The sequence below is a fragment of the Coregonus lavaretus genome (assembly GCF_964263955.1).
Source record: "Coregonus lavaretus genome assembly, chromosome: 1".
NCBI classification, from domain to species: Eukaryota; Metazoa; Chordata; class Actinopteri; order Salmoniformes; family Salmonidae; genus Coregonus; species Coregonus lavaretus.
In genome coordinates, this window is record NC_139988.1 from 93,834,058 (window position 1) to 93,852,774 (window position 18,717).

General features: G+C 41.2%; 1 protein-coding gene across 1 annotated transcript in view; it reads right to left on the bottom strand.

The window, feature by feature from the left end:
- The window catches only part of LOC311134480 (egl nine homolog 1-like), a gene marked incomplete at its 5' end in the record, with an annotated part of 115,054 nt that extends 96,915 nt beyond the window's left edge, over positions 1-18,139 (bottom strand). The window contains 2 exons of the mRNA XM_084168166.1: positions 17,916-18,035; positions 18,134-18,139. Coding sequence (XP_084024292.1) covers positions 17,916-18,035; positions 18,134-18,139 — 126 coding nt within the window. The remainder of the gene's footprint in view (positions 1-17,915; positions 18,036-18,133) is intronic.
- Between the last annotated feature and the right edge of the window lie 578 nt (positions 18,140-18,717).

Consider the following 18,717-nt stretch of genomic DNA (forward strand, 5'->3'; position numbering starts at 1 on the left):
ACAAACTAGAGATCCAGAAACACCAGAGACACCACAGACTACAAACAAAAGATCCAGAAACACCAAATACACCAAAGACTACAAACTAGAGATCCAGAAACACCAAATACACCACAGACTACAAACTAGACATCCAGAAACACCAGAGACATCACAGACTACAAACTAGAGATCCAGAAACACCACAGACTACAAACTAGAGATCCAGAAACACCACAGACTACAAACTAGAGATCCAGAAACACCACAGACTACAAACTAGAGATCCAGAAACACCACAGACTACAAACTATAGATCCAGAAACACCACAGACTACAAACTAGAGTTCCAGAAACACCACTGACTACAAACTAGAGATCCAGAAACACCACAGACTACAAACTAGAGATCCATTAACACCACAGACTACAAACTAGAGATCTGGAAACACCAGAGACACCACAGACTACAAACTAGAGATCCAGAAACACCAGAGACACCAAAGACTACAAACTAGAGATCCAGAAACACCACAGACTACAAACTAGAGATCCAGAAACACCACAGACTACAAACTAGAGATCCAGAAACACCACAGACAACAAACTAAAGATCCAGAAACACCACAGACTACAAACTAGAGATCCAGAGACACCAGAGACACCACAGACTACAAACTAGAGATCCAGAAACACCACAGACTAAACTAGAGATCCAGAAACACCACAGACTAAACTAGAGATCCAGAAACACCAAACACACCACATACTACAAACTAGAGTTCAAGAAACACCAGAGACAACACAGACTACAAACTAGAGATCCATAAACACCACAGACTACAAACTAGAGATCCAGAAACACCACTGACTACAAACTAGAGATCCACAGACACCAGAGACACAACAGACTACAAACTAGAGATCCAGAAACACCATAGACACTAGACTACAAACTAGAGATCCAGAAACACCAAATACACCACAGACTACAAACTAGAGATCCAGAAACACCACAGACACCACAGACTACAAACTAGAGATCCAGAAACACCAGACACCACAGACTACAAACAAAAGATCCAGAAACACTAAATACACCAAAGACTACAAACTAGAGATCCAGAAACACCAAATACACCACAGACTACAAACTAGACATCCAGAAACACCACAGACTACAAACTAAAGATCCAGAAACACCAGAGACATCACAGACTACAAACTAGAGATCCAGAAACACCACAGACCACAAACTAGAGATCCAGAAACACCAGACTACAAACTAGAGATCCAGAAACACCACAGACTACAAACTAGAGATCCAGAAACACCACAGACTACAAACTAGAGATCCAGAAACACCACAGACTACAAACTAGAGATCCAGAAACACCACTGACTACAAACTAGAGATCCAGAAACACCACAGACTACAAACTAGAGATCCAGAAACACCACAGACTACAAACTAGAGATCCAGAAACACCACTGACTACAAACTAGAGATCCAGAAACACCACAGACTACAAACTAGAGATCCAGAAACACCACAGACAACAAACTAAAGATCCAGAAACACCACAGACTACAAACTAGAGATCCAGAGACACCAGAGACACCACAGACTACAAACTAGAGATCCAGAAACACCACAGACTAAACTAGAGATCCAGAAACACCACAGACTAAACTAGAGATCCAGAAACACCAAACACACCACATACTACAAACTAGAGTTCAAGAAACACCAGAGACAACACAGACTACAAACTAGAGATCCATAAACACCACAGACTACAAACTAGAGATCCAGAAACACCACTGACTACAAACTAGAGATCCACAGACACCAGAGACACAACAGACTACAAACTAGAGATCCAGAAACACCATAGACACAAGCCTACAAACTAGAGATCCAGAAACACCAAATACACCACAGACTACAAACTAGAGATCCAGAAACACCACAGACACCACAGACTACAAACTAGAGATCCAGAAACACCAGACTACAAACTAGAGATCCAGAAACACCACAGACTACAAACTAGAGATCCAGAAACACCACAGACTACAAACTAGAGATCCAGAAACACCACAGACTACAAACTAGAGATCCAGAAACACCACTGACTACAAACTAGAGATCCAGAAACACCACAGACTACAAACTAGAGATCCAGAAACACCACAGACTACAAACTAGAGATCCAGAAACACCACTGACTACAAACTAGAGATCCAGAAACACCACAGACTACAAACTAGAGATCCAGAAACACCACAGACAACAAACTAAAGATCCAGAAACACCACAGACTACAAACTAGAGATCCAGAGACACCAGAGACACCACAGACTACAAACTAGAGATCCAGAAACACCACAGACTAAACTAGAGATCCAGAAACACCACAGACTAAACTAGAGATCCAGAAACACCAAACACACCACATACTACAAACTAGAGTTCAAGAAACACCAGAGACAACACAGACTACAAACTAGAGATCCATAAACACCACAGACTACAAACTAGAGATCCAGAAACACCACTGACTACAAACTAGAGATCCACAGACACCAGAGACACAACAGACTACAAACTAGAGATCCAGAAACACCATAGACACAAGCCTACAAACTAGAGATCCAGAAACACCAAATACACCACAGACTACAAACTAGAGATCCAGAAACACCACAGACACCACAGACTACAAACTAGAGATCCAGAAACACCAGAGACACCACAGACTACAAACAAAAGATCCAGAAACACCAAATACACCAAAGACTACAAACTAGAGATCCAGAAACACCAAATACACCACAGACTACAAACTAGACATCCAGAAACACCACAGACTACAAATTAAAGATCCAGAAACACCAGAGACATCACAGACTACAAACTAGAGATCCAGAAACACCACAGACTACAAACTAGAGATCCAGAAACACCACAGACTACAAACTAGAGATCCATAAACACCACAGACTACAAATTAAAGATCCAGAAACCCAACAGACTACAAACTAGAGATCCAGAAACACCAGAGACACCACAGACTACAAACTAGAGATCCAGAAACACCACAGACTACAAACTAGAGATCCAGAAACACCACAGACTACAAACTAAAGATCCAGAAACACAACAGACTACAAACTAGAGATCCAGAAACACCAGAGACACCACAGACTATAAACTACAGATCCAGAGACACCACAGACTACAAACTAGAGATCCAGAAACACCACAGACTAAACTAGAGATCCAGAAACACCACAGACTAAACTAGAGATCCAGAAACACCACAGACTAAACTAGAGATCCAGAAACACCAAACACACCACATACTACAAACTAGAGTTCAAGAAACACCAGAGACAACACAGACTACAAACTAGAGATCCATAAACACCACAGACTACAAACTAGAGATCCAGAAACACCACTGACTACAAACTAGAGATCCACAGACACCAGAGACACAACAGACTACAAACTAGAGATCCAGAAACACCATAGACACTAGACTACAAACTAGAGATCCAGAAACACCAAATACACCACAGACTACAAACTAGAGATCCATAAACATCACAGACTACAAACTAGAGATCCAGAAACACCACTGACTACAAACTAGAGATCCACAGACACCAAATACACCACAGACTACAAACTAGTGATCCAGAAACACCACAGACACCACAGACTACAAACTAGAGATCCAGAAACACCAGAAACACCACAGACTACAAACTAGAGATCCAGAAACACTAAATACACCACAGACTACAAACTAGAGATCCAGAAACACCACAGACACCACAGACTACAAACTAGAGATCCAGAAACAAAACATACTACAAGCTAGAGATCCAGAAACACCACAGACACCACAGACCACAAACCACAAACTAGAGATCCAGACACACCACATACTACAAACCAGAGATCCAGAGCCACCAGAGACACCAAAGACTACAAAGTAGAGATCCAGAAACACCACAGACACCACAGACTACAAACTAGAGATCCAGAAACACCACAGACTACAAACTAGAGATCCAGAAACACCACAGACTACAAACTAGAGATCCAGAAACACCACAGACAACAAACTAAAGATCCAGAAACACCACAGACTACAAACTAGAGATCCAGAGACACCAGAGACACCACAGACTACAAACTAGAGATCCAGAAACACCACAGACTAAACTAGAGATCCAGAAACACCACAGACTACAAACTAGAGATCCAGAAACACCACAGACTACAAACTATAGATCCAGAAACACCACAGACTACAAACTAGAGATCCAGAAACACCAGAGACACCACAGACTACAAACAAAAGATCCAGAAACACCAAATACACCAAAGACTACAAACTAGAGATCCAGAAACACCAAATACACCACAGACTACAAACTAGACATCCAGAAACACCAGAGACATCACAGACTACAAACTAGAGATCCAGAAACACCACAGACTACAAACTAGAGATCCAGAAACACCACAGACTACAAACTAGAGATCCAGAAACACCACAGACTACAAACTAGAGATCCAGAAACACCACAGACTACAAACTATAGATCCAGAAACACCACAGACTACAAACTAGAGTTCCAGAAACACCACTGACTACAAACTAGAGATCCAGAAACACCACAGACTACAAACTAGAGATCCATTAACACCACAGACTACAAACTAGAGATCTGGAAACACCAGAGACACCACAGACTACAAACTAGAGATCCAGAAACACCAGAGACACCAAAGACTACAAACTAGAGATCCAGAAACACCACAGACTACAAACTAGAGATCCAGAAACACCACAGACTACAAACTAGAGATCCAGAAACACCACAGACAACAAACTAAAGATCCAGAAACACCACAGACTACAAACTAGAGATCCAGAGACACCAGAGACACCACAGACTACAAACTAGAGATCCAGAAACACCACAGACTAAACTAGAGATCCAGAAACACCACAGACTAAACTAGAGATCCAGAAACACCAAACACACCACATACTACAAACTAGAGTTCAAGAAACACCAGAGACAACACAGACTACAAACTAGAGATCCATAAACACCACAGACTACAAACTAGAGATCCAGAAACACCACTGACTACAAACTAGAGATCCACAGACACCAGAGACACAACAGACTACAAACTAGAGATCCAGAAACACCATAGACACTAGACTACAAACTAGAGATCCAGAAACACCAAATACACCACAGACTACAAACTAGAGATCCAGAAACACCACAGACACCACAGACTACAAACTAGAGATCCAGAAACACCAGACACCACAGACTACAAACAAAAGATCCAGAAACACTAAATACACCAAAGACTACAAACTAGAGATCCAGAAACACCAAATACACCACAGACTACAAACTAGACATCCAGAAACACCACAGACTACAAACTAAAGATCCAGAAACACCAGAGACATCACAGACTACAAACTAGAGATCCAGAAACACCACAGACCACAAACTAGAGATCCAGAAACACCAGACTACAAACTAGAGATCCAGAAACACCACAGACTACAAACTAGAGATCCAGAAACACCACAGACTACAAACTAGAGATCCAGAAACACCACAGACTACAAACTAGAGATCCAGAAACACCACTGACTACAAACTAGAGATCCAGAAACACCACAGACTACAAACTAGAGATCCAGAAACACCACAGACTACAAACTAGAGATCCAGAAACACCACTGACTACAAACTAGAGATCCAGAAACACCACAGACTACAAACTAGAGATCCAGAAACACCACAGACAACAAACTAAAGATCCAGAAACACCACAGACTACAAACTAGAGATCCAGAGACACCAGAGACACCACAGACTACAAACTAGAGATCCAGAAACACCACAGACTAAACTAGAGATCCAGAAACACCACAGACTAAACTAGAGATCCAGAAACACCAAACACACCACATACTACAAACTAGAGTTCAAGAAACACCAGAGACAACACAGACTACAAACTAGAGATCCATAAACACCACAGACTACAAACTAGAGATCCAGAAACACCACTGACTACAAACTAGAGATCCACAGACACCAGAGACACAACAGACTACAAACTAGAGATCCAGAAACACCATAGACACAAGCCTACAAACTAGAGATCCAGAAACACCAAATACACCACAGACTACAAACTAGAGATCCAGAAACAACACAGACACCACAGACTACAAACTAGAGATCCAGAAACACCAGAGACACCACAGACTACAAACAAAAGATCCAGAAACACCAAATACACCAAAGACTACAAACTAGAGATCCAGAAACACCAAATACACCACAGACTACAAACTAGACATCCAGAAACACCACAGACTACAAATTAAAGATCCAGAAACACCAGAGACATCACAGACTACAAACTAGAGATCCAGAAACACCACAGACTACAAACTAGAGATCCAGAAACACCACAGACTACAAACTAGAGATCCAGAAACACCACAGACTACAAACTAGAGATCCAGAAACAACACAGACTACAAACTAGAGATCCAGAAACACCACAGACTACAAACTAGAGATCCAGAAACACCACTGACTACAAACTAGAGATCCAGAAACACCACAGACTACAAACTAGAGATCCAGAAACACCACAGACTACAAACTAGAGATCCAGAAACACCACTGACTACAAACTAGAGATCCAGAAACACCACAGACTACAAACTAGAGATCCAGAAACACCACAGACTACAAACTAAAGATCCAGAACACCACAGACTACAAACTAAAGATCCAGAAACACCACAGACTGCAAACTAAAGATCCAGAAACACCACAGACTGCAAACTAAAGATCCAGAAACACCACAGACTACAAACTAGAGATCCAGAAACACCAGAGACTACAAACTAGAGATCCAGAAACACCACTGACTACAAACTAGAGATCCAGAAACACCACAGACTACAAACTAGAGATCCAGAAACACCACAGACTACAAACTAAAGATCCAGAAACACCACAGACTACAAACTAAAGATCCAGAAACACCACAGACTGCAAACTAAAGATCCAGAAACACCACAGACTGCAAACTAAAGATCCAGAAACACCACAGACTACAAACTAAAGATCCAGAAACACCACAGACTACAAACTAGAGATCCAGAAACACCACAGACTACAAACTAGAGATCCAGAAACACCACAGACTACAAACTAGAGATCCAGAAACACCACTGACTACAAACTAGAGATCCAGAAACACCACAGACTACAGACTAGAGATCCAGAAACACCACAGACTACAGACTAGAGATCCAGAAACACCACTGACTACAAACTAGAGATCCATTAACACCACAGACTACAAACTAGAGATCTGGAAACACCAGAGACACCACAGACTACAAACTAAAAGATCCAGAAACACCACAGACTACAAACTAGAGATCCAGAAACACCACTGACTACAAACTAAAGATCCAGAAACACCACAGACTAAACTAGAGATCCAGAAACACCACAGACTACAAACTAAAGATCCAGAAACACCACAGACTACAAACTAGAGATCCAGAAACACCACAGACTACAAACTAAAGATCCAGAAACACCACAGACTAAACTAGAGATCCAGAAACACCACTGACTACAAACTAAAGATCCAGAAACACCACAGACTAAACTAGAGATCCAGAAACACCACTGACTACAAACTAAAGATCCAGAAACACCACAGACTAAACTAGAGATCCAGAAACACCACAGACTACAAACTAAAGATCCAGAAACACCACAGACTGCAAACTAAAGATCCAGAAACACCACAGACTACAAACTAAAGATCCAGAAACACCACAGACTACAAACTAAAAGATCCAGAAACACCACAGTCTACAAACTAGAGATTCAGAAACACCACAGACTACAAACTAGAGATCCAGAAACACCACAGACTACAAACTAAAAGATCCAGAAACACCACAGACTACAAACTAGAGATCCAGAAACACCACTGACTACAAACTAGAGATCCAGAAACACCACAGACTACAAACTAGAGATCCAGAAACACCACAGACAACAAACTAAAGATCCAGAAACACCACAGACTACAAACTAGAGATCCAGAGACACCAGAGACACCACAGACTACAAACTAGAGATCCAGAAACACCACAGACTAAACTAGAGATCCAGAAACACCACAGACTAAACTAGAGATCCAGAAACACCAAACACACCACATACTACAAACTAGAGTTCAAGAAACACCAGAGACAACACAGACTACAAACTAGAGATCCATAAACACCACAGACTACAAACTAGAGATCCAGAAACACCACTGACTACAAACTAGAGATCCACAGACACCAGAGACACAACAGACTACAAACTAGAGATCCAGAAACACCATAGACACAAGCCTACAAACTAGAGATCCAGAAACACCAAATACACCACAGACTACAAACTAGAGATCCAGAAACACCACAGACACCACAGACTACAAACTAGAGATCCAGAAACACCAGAGACACCACAGACTACAAACAAAAGATCCAGAAACACCAAATACACCAAAGACTACAAACTAGAGATCCAGAAACACCAAATACACCACAGACTACAAAATAGACATCCAGAAACACCACAGACTACAAATTAAAGATCCAGAAACACCAGAGACATCACAGACTACAAACTAGAGATCCAGAAACACCACAGACTACAAACTAGAGATCCAGAAACACCACAGACTACAAACTAGAGATCCAGAAACACCACAGACTACAAACTAGAGATCCAGAAACAATACAGACTACAAACTAGAGATCCAGAAACACCACAGACTACAAACTAGAGATCCAGAAACACCACTGACTACAAACTAGAGATCCAGAAACACCACAGACTACAAACTAGAGATCCAGAAACACCACAGACTACAAACTAGAGATCCAGAAACACCACTGACTACAAACTAGAGATCCAGAAACACCACAGACTACAAACTAGAGATCCAGAAACACCACAGACTACAAACTAAAGATCCAGAACACCACAGACTACAAACTAAAGATCCAGAAACACCACAGACTGCAAACTAAAGATCCAGAAACACCACAGACTGCAAACTAAAGATCCAGAAACACCACAGACTACAAACTAGAGATCCAGAAACACCAGAGACTACAAACTAGAGATCCAGAAACACCACTGACTACAAACTAGAGATCCAGAAACACCACAGACTACAAACTAGAGATCCAGAAACACCACAGACTACAAACTAAAGATCCAGAAACACCACAGACTACAAACTAAAGATCCAGAAACACCACAGACTGCAAACTAAAGATCCAGAAACACCACAGACTGCAAACTAAAGATCCAGAAACACCACAGACTACAAACTAAAGATCCAGAAACACCACAGACTACAAACTAGAGATCCAGAAACACCACAGACTACAAACTAGAGATCCAGAAACACCACAGACTACAAACTAGAGATCCAGAAACACCACTGACTACAAACTAGAGATCCAGAAACACCACAGACTACAGACTAGAGATCCAGAAACACCACAGACTACAGACTAGAGATCCAGAAACACCACTGACTACAAACTAGAGATCCATTAACACCACAGACTACAAACTAGAGATCTGGAAACACCAGACACACCACAGACTACAAACTAAAAGATCCAGAAACACCACAGACTACAAACTAGAGATCCAGAAACACCCCTGACTACAAACTAAAGATCCAGAAACACCACAGACTAAACTAGAGATCCAGAAACACCACAGACTACAAACTAAAGATCCAGAAACACCACAGACTACAAACTAGAGATCCAGAAACACCACAGACTACAAACTAAAGATCCAGAAACACCACAGACTAAACTAGAGATCCAGAAACACCACTGACTACAAACTAAAGATCCAGAAACACCACAGACTAAACTAGAGATCCAGAAACACCACTGACTACAAACTAAAGATCCAGAAACACCACAGACTAAACTAGAGATCCAGAAACACCACAGACTACAAACTAAAGATCCAGAAACACCACAGACTGCAAACTAAAGATCCAGAAACACCACAGACTACAAACTAAAGATCCAGAAACACCACAGACTACAAACTAAAAGATCCAGAAACACCACAGACTACAAACTAGAGATTCAGAAACACCACAGACTACAAACTAGAGATCCAGAAACACCACAGACTACAAACTAAAAGATCCAGAAACACCAGAGACACCACAGACTAAACTAGAGATCCAGAAACACCACTGACTACAAACTAAAGATCCAGAAACACCACAGACTAAACTAGAGATCCAGAAACACCACAGACTACAAACTAAAGATCCAGAAACACCACAGACTGCAAACTAAAGATCCAGAAACACCACAGACTACAAACTAGAGATCCAGAAACACCACAGACTACAAACTAGAGATCCAGAAACACCAGAGACACCACAGACAACAAACTACAGATCCAGAGACACTAAAGACTACAAACTAGAGATCCAGAAACACCACAGACTAAACTAGAGATCCAGAAACACCACATACTAAACTAGAGATCCAGAAACACCACAGACTAAACTAGAGATCCAGAAACACCAAACACACCACATACTACAAACTACAGTTCAAGAAACACCACAGACACCACAGACTACAAACTAGAGATCCAGAAACACCAGACACCACAGACTACAAACAAGAGATCCAGAAACACTAAATACACCACAGACTACAAACTAGAGATCCATAAACACCAAATACACCACAGACTACAAACTAGAGATCCATAAACACCAAAGACACCACAGACTACAACCTAGAGACCCAGAAACAAAACATACTACAAGCTAGAGATCCAGAAACACCACAGACCACAAACAAGAGATCCAGACACACCACAGACTACAAACTAGAGATCCATTAACACCACAGACTACAAACTAGAGATCTGGAAACACCAGAGACACCACAGACTACAAACTAGAGATCCAGAAACACCAGAGACACCACAGACTACAAACTAGAGATCCAGAAACACCACAGACTACAAACTAGAGATCCAGAAACACCACAGACTACAAACTAGAGATCCAGAAACACCACAGACAACAAACTAAAGATCCAGAAACACCACAGACTACAAACTAGAGATCCAGAGACACCAGAGACACCACAGACTACAAACTAGAGATCCAGAAACACCACTGACTACAAACTAGAGATCCACAGACACCAGAGACACAACAGACTACAAACTAGAGATCCAGAAACACCATAGACACTAGACTACAAACTAGAGATCCAGAAACACCAAATACACCACAGACTACAAACTAGAGATCCAGAAACACCACAGACACCACAGACTACAAACTAGAGATCCAGAAACACCAGAGACACCACAGACTACAAACAAAAGATCCAGAAACACCAAATACACCAAAGACTACAAACTAGAGATCCAGAAACACCAAATACACCACAGACTACAAACTAGACATCCAGAAACACCACAGACTACAAACTAAAAATCCAGAAACACCAGAGACACCACAGACTACAAACTAGAGATCCAGAAACACCACAGACTACAAACTAGAGATCCAGAAACACCACAGACTACAAACTAGAGATCCAGAAACACCACAGACTACAAACTAGAGATCCAGAAACACCACAGACTACAAACTAGAGATCCAGAAACACAACAGACTACAAACTAGAGATCCAGAAACACCACTGACTACAAACTAGAGATCCAGAAACACCACAGACTACAAACTAGAGATCCAGAAACACCACAGACTACAAACTAGAGATCCAGAAACACCACAGACTAAACTTGAGATCCAGAAACACCACAGACTAAACTAGAGATCCAGAAACACCAAACACACCACATACTACAAACTAGAGTTCAAGAAACACCAGAGACAACACAGACTACAAACTAGAGATCCATAAACACCACAGACTACAAACTAGAGATCCAGAAACACCACTGACTACAAACTAGAGATCCACAGACACCAGAGACACAACAGACTACAAACTAGAGATCCAGAAACACCATAGACACTAGACTACAAACTAGAGATCCAGAAACACCAAATACACCACAGACTACAAACTAGAGATCCAGAAATACCACAGACACCACAGACTACAAACTAGAGATCCAGAAACACCAGAGACACCACAGACTACAAACAAAAGATCCAGAAACACCAAATACACCAAAGACTACAAACTAGAGATCCAGAAACACCACAGACTACAAACTAGAGATCCAGAAACACCACTGACTACAAACTAGAGATCCAGAAACACCACAGACTACAAACTAGAGATCCAGAAACACCACAGACTACAAACTAGAGATCCAGAAACACCACTGACTACAAACTAGAGATCCAGAAACACCACAGACTACAAACTAGAGATCCAGAAACACCACAGACAACAAACTAAAGATCCAGAAACACCACAGACTACAAACTAGAGATCCAGAGACACCAGAGACACCACAGACTACAAACTAGAGATCCAGAAACACCACAGACTAAACTAGAGATCCAGAAACACCACAGACTAAACTAGAGATCCAGAAACACCAAACACACCACATACTACAAACTAGAGTTCAAGAAACACCAGAGACAACACAGACTACAAACTATAGATCCATAAACACCACAGACTACAAACTAGAGATCCAGAAACACCACAGACTACAAACTAGAGATCCAGAAACACCACAGACTACAAACTAGAGATCCAGAAACACCACAGACTACAAACTAGAGATCCAGAAACACCACAGACTACAAACTAGAGATCCAGAAACACCACTGACTACAAACTAGAGATCCAGAAACACCACAGACTACAAACTAGAGATCCAGAAACACCACAGACTACAAACTAGAGATCCAGAAACACCACTGACTACAAACTAGAGATCCAGAAACACCACAGACTACAAACTAGAGATCCAGAAACACCACAGACAACAAACTAAAGATCCAGAAACACCACAGACTACAAACTAGAGATCCAGAGACACCAGAGACACCACAGACTACAAACTAGAGATCCAGAAACACCACAGACTAAACTAGAGATCCAGAAACACCACAGACTAAACTAGAGATCCAGAAACACCAAACACACCACATACTACAAACTAGAGTTCAAGAAACACCAGAGACAACACAGACTACAAACTAGAGATCCATAAACACCACAGACTACAAACTAGAGATCCAGAAACACCACTGACTACAAACTAGAGATCCACAGACACCAGAGACACAACAGACTACAAACAAAAGATCCAGAAACACCAAATACACCAAAGACTACAAACTAGAGATCCAGAAACACCAAATACACCACAGACTACAAACTAGACATCCAGAAACACCACAGACTACAAATTAAAGATCCAGAAACACCAGAGACATCACAGACTACAAACTAGAGATCCAGAAACACCACAGACTACAAACTAGAGATCCAGAAACACCACAGACTACAAACTAGAGATCCAGAAACACCACAGACTACAAACTAGAGATCCAGAAACACCATAGACACTAGACTACAAACTAGAGATCCAGAAACACCAAATACACCACAGACTACAAACTAGAGATCCAGAAACACCACAGACACCACAGACTACAAACTAGAGATCCAGAAACACCAGAGACACCACAGACTACAAACAAAAGATCCAGAAACACCAAATACACCAAAGACTACAAACTAGAGATCCAGAAACACCAAATACACCACAGACTACAAACTAGACATCCAGAAACACCACAGACTACAAATTAAAGATCCAGAAACACCAGAGACATCACAGACTACAAACTAGAGATCCAGAAACACCACAGACTACAAACTAGAGATCCAGAAACACCACAGACTACAAACTAGAGATCCAGAAACACCACAGACTACAAACTAGAGATCCAGAAACACCACAGACTACAAACTAGAGATCCAGAAACACCACAGACTACAAACTAGAGATCCAGAAACACCACTGACTACAAAATAAAGATCCAGAAACACCACAGACTACAGACTAGAGATCCAGAAACACCAAAGACTACAGACTAGAGATCCAGAAACACCACAGACTACAGACTAGAGATCCAGAAACACCACTGACTACAAACTAGAGATCCAGAAACACCACAGACTACAAATTAAAGATCCAGAAACACCAGAGACATCACAGACTACAAACTAGAGATCCAGAAACACCACAGACTACAAACTAGAGATCCAGAAACACCACAGACTACAAACTAGAGATCCAGAAACACCACAGACTACAAACTAGAGATCCAGAAACACCACAGACTACAAACTAGAGATCCAGAAACACCACTGACTACAAAATAAAGATCCAGAAACACCACAGACTACAGACTAGAGATCCAGAAACACCACAGACTACAGACTAGAGATCCAGAAACACCACTGACTACAAACTAGAGATCCAGAAACACCACAGACTACAAACTAGAGATCCAGAAACACCACTGACTACAAAATAAAGATCCAGAAACACCACCGACTAAACTAGAGATCCAGAAACACCACAGACTACAAACTAAAGATCCAGAAACACCACAGACTGCAAACTAAAGATCCAGAAACACCAGACTACAAACTAAAGATCCAGAAACACCACAGACACCACAGACTACAAACTAGAGATCCAGAAACACCAGAGACACCACAGACTACAAACAAAAGATCCAGAAACACCAAATACACCAAAGACTACAAACTAGAGATCCAGAAACACCAAATACACCACAGACTACAAACTAGACATCCAGAAACACCACAGACTACAAATTAAAGATCCAGAAACACCAGAGACATCACAGACTACAAACTAGAGATCCAGAAACACCACAGACTACAAACTAGAGATCCAGAAACACCACAGACTACAAACTAGAGATCCAGAAACACCACAGACTACAAACTAGAGATCCAGAAACACCACAGACTACAAACTAGAGATCCAGAAACACCACTGACTACAAAATAAAGATCCAGAAACACCACAGACTACAGACTAGAGATCCAGAAACACCACAGACTACAGACTAGAGATCCAGAAACACCACTGACTACAAACTAGAGATCCAGAAACACCACAGACTACAAACTAGAGATCCAGAAACACCACTGACTACAAAATAAAGATCCAGAAACACCACCGACTAAACTAGAGATCCAGAAACACCACAGACTACAAACTAAAGATCCAGAAACACCACAGACTGCAAACTAAAGATCCAGAAACACCAGACTACAAACTAAAGATCCAGAAACACCACAGACTACAAACTAGAGATCCAGAAACACCACAGACTACAAACTAGAGATCCAGAAACACCACAGACTACAAACCAGAGATCCAGAAACACCACAGACTACAAACTAAAAGATCCAGAAACACCACAGACTACAAACTAAAGATCCAGAAACACCACAGACTACAAACTAGAGATCCAGAAACACCACAGACTACAAACTAAAAGATCCAGAAACACCACAAACTACAAACTAGAGATCCAGAAACACCACAGACTACAAACTAGAGATCCAGAAACACCACTGACTACAAACTAAAGATCCAGAAACACCACAGACTAAACTAGAGATCCAGAAACACCACAGACTACAAACTAAAGATCCAGAAACACCACAGACTAAACTAGAGATCCAGAAACACCACAGACTACAAACTAAAGATCCAGAAACACCACAGACTAAACTAGAGATCCAGAAACACCACTGACTACAAACTAAAGATCCAGAAACACCACAGACTAAACTAGAGATCCAGAAACACCACTGACTACAAACTAAAGATCCAGAAACACCACAGACTAAACTAGAGATCCAGAAACACAACAGACTACAAACTAAAGATCCAGAAACACCACAGACTGCAAACTAAAGATCCAGAAACACCACAGACTACAAACTAAAGATCCAGAAACACCACAGACTACAAACTAGAGATCCAGAAACACCACAGACTACAAACTAGAGATCCAGAAACACCACAGACTACAAACTAAAAGATCCAGAAACACCACAGACTACAAACTAGAGATCCAGAAACACCACAGACTACAAACTAGAGATCCAGAAACACCAGAGACACCACAGACTAAACTAGAGATCCAGAAACACCACTGACTACACACTAAAGATCCAGAAACACCACAGACTAAACTAGAGATCCAGAAACACCACAGACTACAAACTAAAGATCCAGAAACACCACAGACTGCAAACTAAAGATCCAGAAACACCACAGACTACAAACTAGAGATCCAGAAACACCACAGACTACAAACTAAAGATCCAGAAACACCACAGACTGCAAACTAAAGATCCAGAAACACCACAGACTACAAACTAGAGATCCAGAAACACCACAGACTACAAACTAGAAATCCAGAAACACCAGAGACACACCAGACTACAAACTACAGATCCAGAGACACTAAAGACTACAAACTAGAGATCCAGAAACACCACAGACTAAACTAGAGATCCAGAAACACCAAACACACCACATACTACAAACTACAGTTCAAGAAACACCAGAGACAACACAGACTACAAACTAGAGATCCATAAACACCACAGACTACAAACTAGAGATCCAGAAACACCACTGACTACAAACTAGAGATCCACAGACACCAAATACACCACAGACTACAAACTAGAGATCCAGAAACACCACAGACACCACAGACTACAAACTAGAGATCCAGAAACACCAGACACCACAGACTACAAACAAGAGATCCAGAAACACTAAATACACCACAGACTACAAACTAGAGATCCATAAACACCAAATACACCACAGACTACAAACTAGAGATCCATAAACACCACAGACACCACAGACTACAAACTAGAGATCCAGAAACAAAACATACTACAAGCTAGAGATCCAGAAACACCACAGACACCACAGACCACAAACCACAAACTAGAGATCCAGACACACCACATACTACAAACCAGAGATCCAGAGCCACCAGAGACACCAAAGACTACAAAGTAGAGATCCAGAAACACCACAGACACCACAGACTACAAACTAGAGATCCATTAACACCACAGACTACAAACTAGAGATCCAGAAACACCAGAGACACCACAGACTACAAACTAAAGATCCAGAAACACCACAGACTACAAACTAGAGATCCAGAAACACCACAGACTACAAACTAGAGATCCAGAAACACCACTGACTACAAACTAGAGATCCACAGACACCAGAGACACAACAGACTACAAACTAGAGATCCAGAAACACCATAGACACTAGACTACAAACTAGAGATCCAGAAACACCAAATACACCACAGACTACAAACTAGAGATCCAGAAACACCAGAGACACCACAGACTACAAACTAGAGATCCAGAAACACCAGAGACACCACAAACTACAAACTAGAGATCCAGAAACAGCAGAGACTACAAACTAGAGATCCAGAGACACCAGAGACGACAGACTAGAGATCCAGAGACTAAAGCAACAACACAGCCTATTCCCTACTTGGTCAAAACCCAAAGGATCCTGTCCACCCTCTTTGCTAGAGGGTTAATTTCAGGATTAACTGTAGACAGTAATATTTCATACCTTGGTATCCCAGTCTCTGTGCTACATGGTTCAGTAATAGTAGATAACTGTAGACAGTAATATTAGTAATATACCTTGGCGTCCCAGTCTTTATTTAGGTAGTATATACAGGTGACACATCGCCCGTCTCCGTTCGGGTTGTCCACGTGGCGTACGTATCCGGTCCCGTTGCCTGGGTAACATGCCACCATCGCCTAGACAACAGAACAGAAACAGAGGAAAAGATTAGTCCTGACTCTCCTAAGTATACGTGATAACAGAATTACTCATAACAACATTAAAATAGACTAACTCTCATGATTAGCCTAGGAGGAGAAGATTAGTCCTGACTCTCCTAAGAATGTGATCAATTAACTAAATCTCATGATTAGACCTAGGAAGGAGACACAACCGCTATGAATGTTACACTCTCCGTTATTGACGTTACAGTCTAAAATAGACATTCAAATCTGAAAGATTTCTTGATCAAACTCTATCATAACACATTTGTTGTAATTTGGAATGTTTTAAAAATGTCAGCAGAAGTCATAGTACTTTAGGATTGCATAATTACAGGTAGCCTGAATAGTATACAAGGCCAGTCACCGTGTTAAATACTGTTGAAGTAATACGGTTACAGGTTCACCTGCCTCACCTACAGTGGCTTGTGAAAGTATTCACCCCACTTGGCATTTTTCCTATTTTGTTGCCTTACAACCTGGAATTAAATTGATTTTGGGGGGTTTGTATCATTTGATTTACACAACATGCCTACCACTTTGAAGATGCAAAATATTTTTTGGTGTGAAACAAACAAGAAATAACACAAAAAAACAGAAAACTTGAGTGTGCATAACTTTTCAGTTGGTGGGCGGCTGTCACGCCCTGACTCAAGGG